The sequence below is a fragment of the Sarcophilus harrisii genome, chromosome 1 (genome assembly GCF_902635505.1).
Source record: "Sarcophilus harrisii chromosome 1, mSarHar1.11, whole genome shotgun sequence".
In the NCBI taxonomy this organism is placed as follows: Eukaryota; Metazoa; Chordata; class Mammalia; order Dasyuromorphia; family Dasyuridae; genus Sarcophilus; species Sarcophilus harrisii.
In genome coordinates this window covers 6,935,104-6,949,882 of record NC_045426.1, presented here as the reverse complement: position 1 = coordinate 6,949,882, position 14,779 = coordinate 6,935,104, and the positions used below count along the sequence as shown (strand labels likewise).

At 46.3% G+C, this 14,779-nt stretch overlaps 1 protein-coding gene across 2 annotated transcripts in view; it reads left to right on the top strand.

The window, feature by feature from the left end:
* Positions 1–14,779, top strand: part of SUGCT (succinyl-CoA:glutarate-CoA transferase) — a 537,637-nt gene that overhangs the window by 35,725 nt on the left and 487,133 nt on the right. For both annotated transcript variants that reach the window (XM_031951830.1, XM_031951825.1), the window contains exons 7-8: positions 4,189–4,280; positions 13,285–13,428. In XM_031951830.1, the coding sequence (XP_031807690.1) occupies positions 4,189–4,280; positions 13,285–13,428 (236 nt within the window). The remainder of the gene's footprint in view (positions 1–4,188; positions 4,281–13,284; positions 13,429–14,779) is intronic.

Genomic DNA, 14,779 nt, shown 5'->3' with positions numbered 1-14,779 from the left:
ATTAAAATGTTCATCAGTGAGTATTATCATCTGATTACATCTCCAGTTTCCTTTAGAATATAATAAATAAGTCAAATCTGGTCATAAATAGAACAGACCTATCCTTTTTCTCTGCTGGTCATTTCCAAGAGTGGAAATGCTATTTTGTGGTCCACACTCATTTCCCATAATTTGCTCTCTGGTTGTAGCTGATTCTCTTCTTTACTGAACAGTTGGGACTGGTTTGGATCATCTCATTGTTGAAGAGAGCCTCATCCACAATTGGCCCTGGGCTAAATTATATTGTGGGTCAGTCACAGCCATCACACAGAATCCCAGTTCTGTATTCCTACACCTGAACTTGGAAGGGTTGAGAAAGACTATTTGGGGTGTTTGTTTACTGTCAGAGTCTCTGTGGTTAGTTCTAAGCAGGAAAGGTTCTCCCTCTGGGTTTAGTCCAATGTCCTTCTGGGATACAAGAAGGCTATTTCTTTTTAACAATTTTTAAAATTATTATTATACTTTTTTATTTACAAAACACATGCATGGGTAATTTTTCAACACTGACCCTTGCAAAACCTTCTGTTCCAACTTTTCCCCTCCTTCCCCCCAAGCCCTCCCCTAAATGGCAGGTAGTCCCATACATGTTAAATATGTTAAAGTATATGTTAAATCCAATATATGTATGTATATATATATATATATATATATATATATTTATACAGTTATCTTGCTGCACAAGGAAAATCAGATCTAGAAAAGAAAGAAAAAAAACCTGAGAAGGAAAACAAAAATGCAAGCAAACAATAATAAAAAGAGTGAAAATGCTATTTTGTGGTCCACACTCATTTCCCATAGTTCTCTCTCTGGTTGTAGCTGATTCTCTTCTTTACTGAACAATTGGAACTGGTTTGGATTATCTCATTGTTGAAGAGAGCCACATCCACCAGAATTGATCATTGTATAGCCTTGTTGTTGCCATGTACAATGATCTCCTGATTCTGCTCATTTCCCTCAGCATCAGTTTATGTAAGTCTTTCCAAGCCTCCCTGAACCCATCCTCCTGATCATTTTTTATAGAACATTTTTATTCCATAACATCCATGTACCATAACTTATTCAGCCATTCTCCAATTGGTACAAAAAGGGCTGCCACAAACATTTTTGCACATATGGGACTCTTTCCCAAAAGATTATATATGAGATGCTTTGCACAGCACAAAAATGACTGATCATGTGTATTCGATAATCTGAGCAGGTATCCATCATTTCCATCTAGCTGCCCATAAGAGAGTCAACAAACCATCCCACCTGAGATAAGTAGTTGTGGTGGAGTTTTTCTAGAGCCTCTACCATTGCCTCTGACTGTAAACAAGAAAGCTGCCTAGGCTCTACAGACCAGTGGGAGGTTCCATTTTTGGCTTGCTAACTTTTTGACTCCGTGAGCACCAAAGCTTTTCAGAAAAAACCTCTTTGTCCTTGCTGAAAGACTTGACAGTGATTGCAGACATTGTTCCATCCCTTGTTTCTGACAGATCTTCTGAGTTGACTTCTTCCCTCCGTGCTTAGCTTCTCTCTCACCTGAGAAGCCATGATGATTGGGGGGGGGGGGGCAGTCTGTGGTCTCCTACCCTCTGAGACTCTAAAGCACTAGTCACGAGGCTGTGGCTCAGACACCAGCAGGAGGAGCCTATGGCCTTGTTCCTGGAGGAGTTATGATGACCTGCCTAGGTCACAGAGCTCTCACCTGCTAGAGGCAGGATTTTAACCGAGGGCCCTTCTGAAAATAAGTGGAGCGCTTTCCTCATTGTACTACACGGCCTCTTATCATTACAGCACAATTAGAAAGCTAAGGAAAACTCTTCCCATAGTTTTAAAGTATCTCCATATGAATTAATTACCTCCAGTCATTCTTGATGTTCTAGACCCTTATTGCTGTTTAAAAGCAGAAGAGCTATGATCTATGGGAATCAGGACCTTTAGGTGCCTCTTCCCTCCTGCCCCTATTTTCATTAAGGAAAGACCTGGACTTCTCGCAGGGGAGGTGTTTGGGCTTGTGGCCAGAAGCCTGGAACGCCCTGATTTGTCCCCTGTAGGGCTTCTGAAGACTTCACTCCTCTTGGGGATCACCTGTCCCAGAGAAGCATCAGTTGATGCTGGGCAGAAGGCTTCCCAGCCTGATGGGGCAGCTCCCTCTCGACTCCTTGTTGGACATCATATGTTGTTGGCTGCATGAAGATGGGATCTCTGTGTGGTAGAGCAGAAATCCTGGAGCTCAGGGGTTCCCTCGGGAGCTCCCACCTGCCCACACTGCCCTGGGAGGCCAGACTTCCTCTGTTTCACTGTTCAAGACCCATGCTTTCTTGCCTTCTCTTTGCTCTGACCATCATCTCTTCCAGAATGTTCTGAGCTTTTCTAAAGGGATGCTTTGTTATTTTTCTTTGTTGCTGACTTTCTCAGCTTTTATGCTGATATCGGCCAGCAAACTCCCCCGGGGGAATGACTTGGTCTCTGACTCAGAGATTGCTTCTGAAATGAGTCATTTTAAGATTTTTGTTAATTGTATTTTATTTTTGTAAAGTGATATAATTCTGAGCTCTGTGAACCTAAAACTTTCTGTTGATGATCTTATTTCAATGTGATTAGTTTCCTTTGTCACCCTATGGACTTGATGCATTTAAAAATAGAATTCTGAGAAGAGGTCCAGAGGCTTTGCCAGATGGCTGCCAAAGGGGTCCATGGCCCAAGGAAGCTTAAGATCCCCTGCTGCAAAGCAAGAAACTCATTGGGAAATTGGAAAAATTTTGATATGATATGGTTTCTAAATGAGTTCTGGTTATATTTATCACTATATGAATGAATGAATGAATGAGTTGTATGTGTGTGTGTGTGTGTTGTGTAACTGTAAGTGTATGGATGTGTCAGAGAAATATGGAAGAATGGATAGAGAACTGGTCTCTATCCAAGTCTACTGGACTTGGATTCAAATCTTAACCTTTGGCACATTCTAATCATGGATTCTTGGTCAAATCATTTAACCCACACCAATTAAAGCACAGATCTGTATGAAAAAGTTATGTTTGTACAGTGAGAAAGTATTAAAATATAATCTAGGGTAAGAATAGGGTCATGAATTAATAAATGAATCATGATTGGAAAAAATCACTGATTAAATATCGACTTTGGGCCAGGCCTTTGCTAAGCACTATTAATAGGACACAAAAAAGCCAAGTGGTCTCCCTCACAGAGCTTACGTTCTTAATGGGAGTAGCCAACACATGGAGGAATTGTGGCCAGAGACTGTGTTTTTCTGGGAAGTCTCAGAGATGGAAATGGAACTCAAGGGAAGTCACTGGGGATGGAGCTCAAGGGAAGTCACAGGGGATGGAGCTCAAGGGAAGTCACTGGGGATGGAGCTCAAGGGAAGTCACTGGGGATGGAGCTCAAGGGAAGTCACTGGGGATGGAGCTCAAGGGAAGTCACTGGGGATGGAGCTCAAGGGAAGTCACAGGGGATGGAGCTCAAGGGAAGTCACTGGGGATGGAGCTCAAGGGAAGTCACTGGGGATGGAGCTCAAAAGGAAGTCCCTGGGGAGGAGCTCAAGGGATGTCTCTGGGCACATCCAATCCAGAAAGAAGGAGAGCGGACTTCCTGTATCTTAAATTGCCTCTTCTCATGTTTGGTGAAATTTTCCTCTTAGGAACTTGGAGAGGGATAGTATTGCTCTCTCTGCTCAGGGGAGCCTACTCTAAAGAGCGGGTGGTTCTCCTGGACGGCCTCAAAATCCCACCTGGATGGATTCTACCAGTGATAGCTAGACTTGTGCCCTCAGAAACAATATTCAGTATTCGGTTTTGCAAATATAATGGTTTTGGGGGAAGTGTTTTTATGTTCCAGTATGATGCAGCTGAACGGGCTCTGGAGCTGGGGTTGGGAGAGTTAGGTTCATGTCCCAACTTATGCCTGGGTGTGGACTTGGGAAAATGAGACTTCATTTCCTCACTTATAAAATTAAGACCTTGGACCACCTGATCTCCCAAATCCTGTCTAGCCCTAGGTCTGTGACCTGTGATCCTTGGGACGGGGATCCTGACACCAGCAATATATGCTGAGATTCTTGGGTGCATGTGTCACGGGGGGTCACTCTCTTGGTGGGCATGGCGTCTGGTCCTGAGCCTAGAGTTCTAACACAGCTCCTTTCTGTTTCAGGTTATGGTCAGACAGGCCCAATGAGTCACAGAGCTGGTTATGATGCTGTCGCATCTGCTGTTTCTGGTCTCATGCACATTACAGGGCCAGAGGTAAATATTTCTTCTTTATTGCTACCGTTGCCCACACTTGGTTTATGTTTCTTAGAGCAACTTTATGGAGGAGGTAGAAGACAAGTAAGGGAGAACCTCCCTTTTCTGACCGTACCATTAGAATGGAAGCTCCTTGAGGGTAGGGACTAATTTTTGCCTTTTTTTGAATCTCTAGAATTTAGTACAGTGCCTGGCACACAGTAGGCAACTAATAAATGTTTGTTGATTGACAGCTGTCCAGAAGTCAAATGGGCTGCCTTGGGAGGTAGCGGGTTTCCCTTTGTGGGAGATATTCAAGCGCATTTTGTGTATATTCTAACAAGGATTCCTTATTTAAGTATGGATTAGATTACGTGACCTCAGTCAGTCTCTTCTAACTCTGCCATTCTGTGATTCTGAATCTGTGTCTTGCTCATATGTTAGAGTTAGCAGATGTCAGTAGTGGGATTTGAACTCAGATCCTTCCCCTCTTTGGGGCTCTCGCTGATTGGCCACAATGCCTCCTTTATGTACCAGACTTTCTGGGGATAAAAGTATGAGTTGGGGCTCCCTTGTTGTTGTTGTTCATATTTTGCTCTTGAAGACCAACGACAGCGCTCAGAGAAGGGTTTAACGATCACTTAAGGAAGGATTTTCAGGATCCAGCCTGGGCCGAGCAATTCCAGACTAAACTCATTCCCTGCCCCTTTCATGGACAGGGTTGCTGTTGGACGTAGCTAGATAGGGAAGGGTAGCCTGTGCAAAGGCAAAGAGACAGGAAGTAGTTTGTGGGGGTCAAGGAGGCCAGCTTGCCAAGACTCACCTACAAGGGATGATGGACGGGAAGGCTGGAGGATCCAGCTCGGGCCAGGCCCTGAGGGACTCTCCCATTGAGGGCTGGAGACAATCCCTTGTCCCTATCCAGATGCTGAAACACCCCCTATGGTGTAGACTTCACTGGAGAAGGGCCCAAGTGGACCTTCTTTAGATCGACAGGTAAAATGTTTCCTAAAAACTTGCTTTCTGTCAGGCTTTGTACTAAGATCTTGAGATACGAATATAAACAGGACAGACCCTACCCTCAAGGACCTGACACTCAGAAGAGGGAGATAATCCACAGAGGGAAGCCGGGGGAGGGGGGGAACAGGAGAAGGGAATGGGACACCAGAAGACACCCAGGGTGGGGACATCTTGTTCTGTGAAATGGAAACCGGGAAGGTTTGGAGGGACTCCCTGGGAAGTTTTGGGGACCTGGCCACAGGATAAGGAAGAGGGGCTCGGGAAGGGCCCGGAGAAGCTTCCCCTGCTCTGCCCTGCCCATCAGCAGCAGGGAAGGCTCTCGGATTTGTTTACCAAAGGTAGCGGTTTTGGGATGAAAACCTGGGGTCCCAACCAGCTCCGTGTCCCCGGGACTGGGGGTAGGAAGTCAAATCCAGGCTTGGGCATTTGCTAGCTGTGTGACGTTGGGCAGTTCACTTAATCTGTTGGTCTCAGTTTCCTCAACTGTAAAATGGGGATGATCTCTACCTGGCAGGGATTTTGTGAAGATCAAATGAGACAATATTTGTATAGCACTTAGCACAGTGTCTGGCACATGATAGGTGCTTAGTGCTTGTTCCTTTCTGTTCCTTGAGGTGACTTTTAGTAGTGCTGCTCCCACTGGGACAGGCTGTCTGTTCTGCCTCCCTACCTAGACTCCTGAGGAATAGCTCCTACCCTGCTCCCCTTGTACTCCCATTGAACCACGTAGTGGAGGCATTTTGTTACCCCCCTGTGGACTTAAGCTAGCAGCCCCAGACTTGGCCAGGAGGGGCAGGGGATTGGAGGTGGGGGCGAGAAAGGTTCTGCTTTGTCATCTTTCAGAACAAAAGCTTGAATTTGCCTCGGCATTTTTAGGGTGTTCTAGTTTTTCTGGCAGGCTTCTCCGGGCCCACTGGAGTTGGATTTATGCCTAACCAAGTTCAGTCCTTAGTCAGGAGCCCCCCACCTGTGGCCACTCCCAGAGCTGGGACCATTCACCCAGCAGGGCCCCCTGAGCTTGATTGCCTGCTCAACGTGGGGGTCCTGGGGATCAGCAGGGAGCATCAGATGCTTGTAGCTTGGCCGAATGCCCCGGAGACTACAGCCAGGCAGGCTGGGTTCTAATGAACTGCACACTCGGCGATGGGAGCCAGAAAGCCGATGGAGGATTGGGCCATGTTGGGTGATGGGACCTTCCCCAAGTCCCCGCGCAGAGAACATGAGTTACTGTGGTCAGTTGTCATCAAGTCCCACTTGGAGAAGCGGGCTTGGAGCTGCCTATTATTTCTAGGGTCACTTGTTTGGCTCTGAGTCTCTCAGGGCCTAGCCCGAGCTGGACTCTCCAACCTTCCCATCCATCATCCCTGGTAGGTGACAGCCTTGGCAAGCTGGCCTCCTTCGCCCCCACAAACTACTTCCTGTCTCTTTGCCTTTGCACAGACTACCCTTCCATACCTAGATGCAGAATTCACTCTTCATTCCCCCACTTCTACCCAAATCCCCGGTTTCTTCCAAAATTAGTCTCATTGTCCACCTTCTTTAGAGGCCACAGGGGGCTCATTGCTTACCTCCTTTAGGGGCTGTAAGATGGCCAGGCTCATTGCCTATCTCCTTTAGGGGCCTTGGGGGCTCATTGCCCACCTCCTTTGGGGCCAGGGGCATTGCCTGGCCAAGCAGGTGATACATCATAACATTTCCAAAAAGGAGAAATCAGAGAAGGCAAAACCAATCGCCACAGAGCAGAATGACAGAAATTATGTGGTGACTGAAATAAGTCCCTCTAAGCCTGGAGCCCTTGAAGCCTTAACCTGGGCTTTTTCAGTATCTTCCCAACCGTATTTCCGCATAATCGCAATCCTTTGTAAGTGGACGGGCTTTATTTTAGGCACTTAATAACACGACTCCGCAGAGAGATCCACGGTGACGCCGACACGGGGAAGAGCCTCAGCTCTGCCGGAAGGCCGAGGGACTGGATTTGTTTAGCCAGAGCAGCCCGAGAGATGACTTGATTTCTATCTTTAAACATATAAAAGGATTTTTATAGGGAGAATGTGGAGCAGATTCCTTTTGTTGGAGGAAGAATGAGCAGGAGGAAATAAGCTTAAATTAAAGAGAAGATATTTGGGTTGGACCTTAAAGAGGCCGCCTTGACCATTGGAGGGGGAAGCTTTGGAATGGCTCCTGGGGGCCAGTGGGGAGGCCCCGGCCTTGGCAGCCCGCAAGAAGAGGAGACACAAGTCTCCTTCCTGTTGGGTTTGGGGATGGACCTGCCCCAAGGCTGGGGCCCAGAGCATCTCGGCCGTGTATTTGCTGTATTTATTCAGGAAACTTAGCAATAAACAAGCCTTTTTAGAGTTTCCCGGAGGGGCAGATTGACCAGACTGATTCTCGGGTTCATGTTCCTGGTCTGTGCTGGGACGGGGCAGAATCAGGCCCCAGACAGTTAGCTTCTAAACTGCAGACAAGCTGCAGAACCCTCAGGGGAGTAGGTGACTAGTAAGTGCCAGCTCCAGGGGGTTGGGGTGGGGTGGAGGGGCTCAGATAGATCAGGCTGTGGGCGCTTCCCTTTTCCTCCCACTACGCCCATCGTGGGCAGCCGAAGCTTGAGGAAAGGAGAAGGAAATCAGCATTTGTGTAGAGCCTACTATGGGCTAAAAGCTTGAATTCTCTCAACCATCCTGTCAAGTTCGTGCTGTTTTGACCCCACAGAGGAACCATCTGAGGTCACATGGGAACTCAGATCTGCCTGGCTTCTTGTCCATCGAGGGATGGGCCACCGAGGACTCGGGCCTTTGAGCACAGCTGGGGGAGTCGGCCCGGACCTCTTCTCTCTAATCATTCTGCTAACTCTTGTTATTCTGGCCTCCACTACCCAAAGACAGGGAGGTTACAGGCCATCCCCTGTCCAAGGTTCTCCAGTCCCTCTAAGGAGGTTGGAGGTGAATGAGACTTTTGCCCAATTTGGCTGTTGTCCCTCCTTTTCCAATTGGAGGGAGTGGTCCCCTCTGCCCCAGATCCATTCAACTGGATTAACTCATAAAGAAATGTTTACTTGGGAAGGTGGCCAGTCACGGGAGGCTACCCTCACCCACCCATGGTCGGGCCACAGGTGCTTCCATGTTAGACCTGAACATACTCCAGAGACAAGACACTTCCTGGGGGATCAACTCCAAAGCCAGCTCTGCAGGGTGCTACAGGGGAAGGGGGTCAGGCTCCCAAGGCAGAGCCCCAGGTTCAAATGCTGCCTCCACCACTTATTGCCTTTGGGACCTTTTGTGATGGCTGCACCATCCCCGTCTTAGACAAATGGGGCCTTGGTAGAGATTGCTATTCGATTTCATTTTCAGTTAAATTCAGTTTTTTTTTCAACTAACATACGTTTATTTTCTCTTCTTGCTCCTTTTTTAAAGCAGTGAGAAAGAAAACAAAACAAAACAAAACAAAAAACAAAAAACAAAAAACAAAAAAAAAAGAAAAGAAACTCCTGGGAGCAAACGTTCATGTTTAAGCAAAACCACTCGCCCCAGTGACCACTTCCAGAGATACACGGGCCTGTATTCTGAGGGCTTCAGCTGGGACCTGGGGAGTGTCGTTCCTCTGGAACCACGATCGATCACGGGGTCAGAGGTCTTGGGTCTTCGGAGACTGTTTGTTTTCACATTGTTTTTATGGTATAAATTGTTCTCCGGGTCGGGCTCGTGAAACCCTTTTTGGATGTGGGCACTGTTAGGCAGGATGTTTATCTGTTCTGGGCAGTTTTTATGAGTGTGACATTTATGCTTTTCTCCAAGTCATTGATAAGAATGTTTGAACAGCAGAAGAGCAGAAGGAAGCACACGTTTGGAGAGAGAACATTCTCCTTTCAGGGCGGAGATAAAGCTGGCCTTCATTCCTTCAAGCCAGATTAGATCAGAATCTCCAAACACAGGGTTGTAAAAACCACCGCAGGAAAGGCTAAATGGGGCTCATTTGGGTATATTATCGCAAGCCTGCTCTCATGGGATAACCTTGAGTTTTTCAGTTCAGCAAGCATTCAGTAAGCCTCTCTATCTGCCAGGGACTGTGCTGTGCATGGAGCACATAAAGCAAAACTCAGCAGCCTCTCCCCTCATGGAGTTTACATTATTCTAAATAAGAGGATCAGGAGGGGCTAGTGGGGAAGCTCTTCAGGGCTAAGTATGGGCCAATGGGAGGGTCCCATGTTTAAATTCTGGCTCTGCTGGGAACTACCCGTGTGGGTTTGGGCAAATCACGCTCCCTCTGGGGTCTTGGTTTTCTTATCTGTGAAATGAGAAGTTCCGATGAGACAAGTGCTAAGGTCTGTTTGAGCTCTGGGTCCAGCAGAAGCATCTAAACAGATGGGGACCCAGGGCTCCTTCCCAGGCCCCTCGGATGGCAACGTGGGTCACAAACCGGATGGGGGCTAAGCCTGGGGAAGATGGCATAGGGAAGGGCTGAGCTTTTGTGGGCAGTCGCGTGTGGGTACTGCCCAAGGCTGCCATGGGGAGCCTTAAGCTCCAGCTGGCTGGGAGGGAGCACTGATGGGCCCGGGGGAAAAAGGCAGACGGGAGACGGGAGCTTTGCACCCTGGTGCTGACTCCAGTCCTTATTCCCCCGGCAGCTCCTAGAAATTTCCTCTCAGCTTGAAGGCCTGATGGAGGTCTAGCTGGGTGGTATGGGGGCCTCTCTCCCCATGGGAAGGAGTTCAAAGGTATTTCTGAGAGAGCCACTGCTTAGGCAGCTTTGAGAACTTGGTGAGTTCCCAAGGAGTCAATTCCTGGAATCAAGGGGTGAAAAGAGTTTGAGTTTATTCTTTTCGGAAGGGGGGAGGGCGGCTGCGTGGATGTGGGGAGTTGTTACCACTTGAGGGCTGATGGGTTTGGCAACAGCCGCTCTCTCCAAGCCCGAGTGTAATGTGGGAACATCCCACAGCCTCACACAGATTTTGTTCCTGCCCTCTAGTGGTCATCGGAAGAGTGACGCGGGGTCCCCTGCACCCCCTGGCTTTCTTCCTTCCAGGACCATGTACAGTCCTGTTCTACCACAGCCCCGGTCCTGGTCCTAGAGCTTAGATCTGGGAAGTCCCTGCTTGGGCAGAGTGCCGTGGAACATCCTGGGGTTTATTCTCATAATTTCTGCCCTTTCTCCTTGAATCTTTTCAGTTTGTGACCATTGTAGAGAATGAACATTTTCTGCTTAGTCCCATCATGGCAGGAAACACACATAACTTATTCTTGCCAAGGTTGTTTTTTTTTTTTTTTTTTTTTTTTTTAATTGATGTCATTTGATTTCCTGTATCACTCCTATCGAATCTTCCCTAGTAAAAGAAAAACTTACTTTTAATTAAAAAAAATACCTTATTTACTAGGGATGGGTATTGGAACTGTTATTTTTAAGAAAAAAACTGTTAAGGAGAAAAACCAAACCTGTGGCGTATACCACAACTCACACCCATAGTCCTCCACTTCTCTACTGAGAGGATCAACCTCCCACCTCATCTCTGTATCTGGTCTTCCCTTCCTTCAAATCCCATCCAATCCCAGTCCTTCCTTCCCGCTGGTGCCTTCCATCTGGGATTGTCTCCAATTTACTCTGTGGGTAGCTTGTTTCTACCTAATTGTTTTCAGGTGGTCTCCCCACCGGACGTGAGATCCTTGAGAACAGACAGAAGCTGTTTTTCCCTTTCTTTGTATCTCCATTGCTTAGCACATAGTAGGTGTTTAATAAGTGCTTATTGGTCGACTGATTGATAGTCACAACTTAGGAAAGCTGGGCTGTATTGAGTGTTCTTTTCAGTGACATTATTGGGCTTGTGTATATTGTTCTCAAGGTTCTGGTTGCTTTGTATAAATCCATGTACGTCTTCCCCGAGTCACCGAAAGGGAGAGCTGGAGAAGACCCTGGTGACCAGATGGTCCACCTCAAGGCTAAAGAAATCCCCTCTGGGATATACATGACAAAGTGGTGGTTCAGCCTTGTCTTGGACACTTCCAGGAAGGGGGAGGTCAGCCCATTCCTCTTTGGTGGGTTCTTGCTTCCCTGATCCTTCCCTTCTGGCTCCTCTCTGTTCTAAGAAATGTCCACTGAGTAATCTAACGGGCCAACATCAACAAGCATTTATTGAGTGCTTACCGTAGTCCTGATACAAAGATGAAAGGGCCAGTCCCTGGCCTCCAGGAGCTTCCATTCCGGTAGGAGCAATGGTAGGTGTCTTGAAAATGAACTTTTAAGGGAATACAAAATCATTTCCAAGGGGAGGATTGATTAACCTTACTGACTGGGGCAGGCAGTCAAGCCAGGCTTTTTGGAGCAAATGACCCTTGAATTGAGTTTGGAAGGAAGTGGGGGATCCTGTAAGAGGGTGAGAATGGCTAGATGGGAACCAGGACCTGAATACGGAGCTGCTGTCTCAGAGTGTGCTCCTCACTTCTGGGGATGCCCTGCTTGCCTACCATAGCTCAGTGTCCTGGGGAGGGTCCTGAGATAGGAGAGGAGGAGTTGATAAATGCCGAGGTAGCTTGAGTGGTGCAGTAGCTAGAGTAATGAGTTTGGATGTTAGGTCCTACCTCAGATGCTAGTTGTGGGACAAGTCACTTAACTTCTCAGTCTGTTTTCTTATCTGTCAAAATGAGGATAATAATAGCATCTACCTTGCAAGGTTGTGAAGATCCACTGAGCTAACATAAAAAGTGCTTTGCCAACTTTAAAGTATTATATAAATGTTATTATTATTAGTCATTTTTATTAACCACCCTTTAGAGGCACCTCTGGGGTGATGATAGGGAATAAAAATATAGTATGGTAGTGGTTGGGGAAATCCAAATTAAATCACTCCCAGGTTCTATAGTTGACAAAAAAGGAAAATGATAAATATCGGAAGGGCTTTGGGAAAATAGAGGGAGAATAAGGTTAAGGAATAAGCATTTAGGGAGAACCTATATTTGCTGGGCGCTGCACTGTTGTTGGAGCTGTGAATTGGTCCAGCAAAGCAATTTTGAACAAAGTTCCCCAATTGTACAAATCCTTTGACCCAATTAGAGTGCTGTTAGGACTATTATCCAAAGAGATCAGTGGAAGAGGAATAGGATCCATATGTAGAATAATAGTTTTTTTGGTGGTAGCAAAGAACTGGAAACTGAGGTGGCACCCATCAGTTAAAATATGACTGGACAAATTATAGCAGGAGAATGCTTTTATTGTTGTTCAGTCATTATTTCTGACTCCTTCATGATCCTGTTTGGGATTTTCTTGGCAAAGACACTGAATTGGTTTGACATTTCCTTCTTCAGTTGAGTTTTACAAATGGGGAAACTGAGACAGTTAGTTGACTTGCCCAGGGTCATGCAGCTAGTATGGGATGCAAACTGGAATTGTGCTGTAAGACATGATGAAAGGGATGGTTTCAGAGAAACCTCAGAAGACTGCTGTGAACTGACGTAAATTGAGGCGAACATAACCGGGCAAACAATTTGTACAACAACCACATCAACAACTCTGAGAGACCAGAACTCTGATCGGTGTGCTAACACCACAATAACCCCCATGGTTTTAGAGGGAATAGAACGTGACTCCGCTCTCCTGTCACATAGGCTGATTGAGATGTCTGGTTTTGGGACATGACCAACTCGGGAGTTTGTTTTGCTTGACTATAAATAACTTTCTCACAGTTTTCTCCTTTCCTTTTTCTTTTTTTAAAACGGGGTGGGGAGCTTGCAGAACAGAGAGAAATAAACAAAATAGATGGCGTCCATCATGGGCAGTTACTGATTTTCATCGGGGGATGCCTCACAGGCTGTACAGGAAAGAAGGTTGGCTTTGAGCCAGAAGACCTGGGGTCACGTAGTAATTCAATTGAGCATTTTTCATCATAAGCAATGTAAAATGTTTCTGAAAGAATCCTGGAATATACTTAAGGGAACTTTAAAATTCCCTTCCAATTCCTAATCTTCCATTTCAGAGTGCTGTGATTGTTCATCTCTACTCTGTCCTTTTCTCCCCTCTGCAGGATGGAGAGCCGGTTCGTCCGGGGGTTGCCATGACAGATCTTGCCACTGGGTTATATTCGTATGGCGCCATCATGGCAGGACTCTTGCAAAGATACAAGACGGGGAGAGGTCTCTACATTGACTGCAACCTGCTGTCATCTCAGGTAAGGGCTGAACAACAGCGGTCCATTTCACAGAATGGCCTCACGTGAGTGGCCAGACTCTCTTTCCCCTTACCAGGCCATCTCATCTTCCCAGACGCTAAGGATGTACGCTTTCTTTTGTTGAAATGGATTTTTGTTGTACTGGCTGTTGATTGAAATACTTAGTCCATCTCCTAGGACTTGAAGGGAATACTCCCAACAGTGAGATCACTTTGCTACCGAGATATGGAAACAATTGGGCTGTGGCCATTGGGTGGATTTCCACTGTCAAGGTATTTGTTGTAATATATTGTGACCTGAATTAACCAGGTTGAATTTCTCTGCTTCCTGAGATGGGGTACAGTTGTTACATTTTTGAGACTCGGTCACCAATGGTTTTTCTTTAACTCTTGGTCACCTGAGAACTTAAAAGAGTGAGCTCACCATTAGTTGGACACCAGCAGCAAAGTGGCTCTATGGATGGACCTCTGGGTCTGGAGCCAGGGAGAGTGTTCAAATCCAGCCCCAGATATTTACCTGGGCATATGACCCTGGGCAGTCTGCCTCAGTTTCCTCATCTTAAAATGGGGATATCATAGCACTTAGCTCCCAGGGTTTTTGTGAAGACCGGGTGAGATATTAGAAGGGTCTGACATATGGAGCAGGTGCTTAATTAATGTTTGTTCTTCCTTTTTTCCTTCACTGCCACTACAAGGACAATGAGGCATTATGGAAGGGCCCTGGCATTCATTTCTGGAAAGGCTTGATTTGAGCCCTGACCTCTGGCACTTCTTGGTTGTAGATCTTCTGAGAAGCCCTTTGAAAACCCTCAAAGTTAGCTCTTGGGGTTATTTCATGTGGTTTTCACTGGGAGCTTCAGGTCCACCCTCCCAAGGGAGGAGAGCAAAATAAAATTTAATTTGTGAGAGGAGACATTTTACTGTGGGAAAACTGCTTTATGGGCTCTGGGGGCTCCGGCTTGGAATGTCCTACTTGAATGCCAAACATGGGCAAATCGTAAACCTAGGAACATAGTTCTGATGTCCTTCTTTCAATGATTGGGAAAAATTGTGAAGGTCATGTTGCTACAAAAAAAAAAAAAAAAAAAAAAAAAAAAAAAAAAGAAAAGAAGAAAGAAAGGAAGAGAGGAAAGGAGAGAGAAAGGAAGGAAGGAAGAAAAGGAAGAAAGGTGACAGAAAGGCAGGAAGGGAGAAAGGAAGGAAAGAAGAGAAAAAAGGAAAAAACGAAGAAAGGAAGAAAGAAAAGGATGAAAGAAAGGAAAAAAGAAACGAAGGAAGGAAGAAAAGGATGAAAGGAAGATAGAAAAGATGGAAGAAAGAAAGGTAGAAAGGAAGAGAAGAAAGGAAGAAAA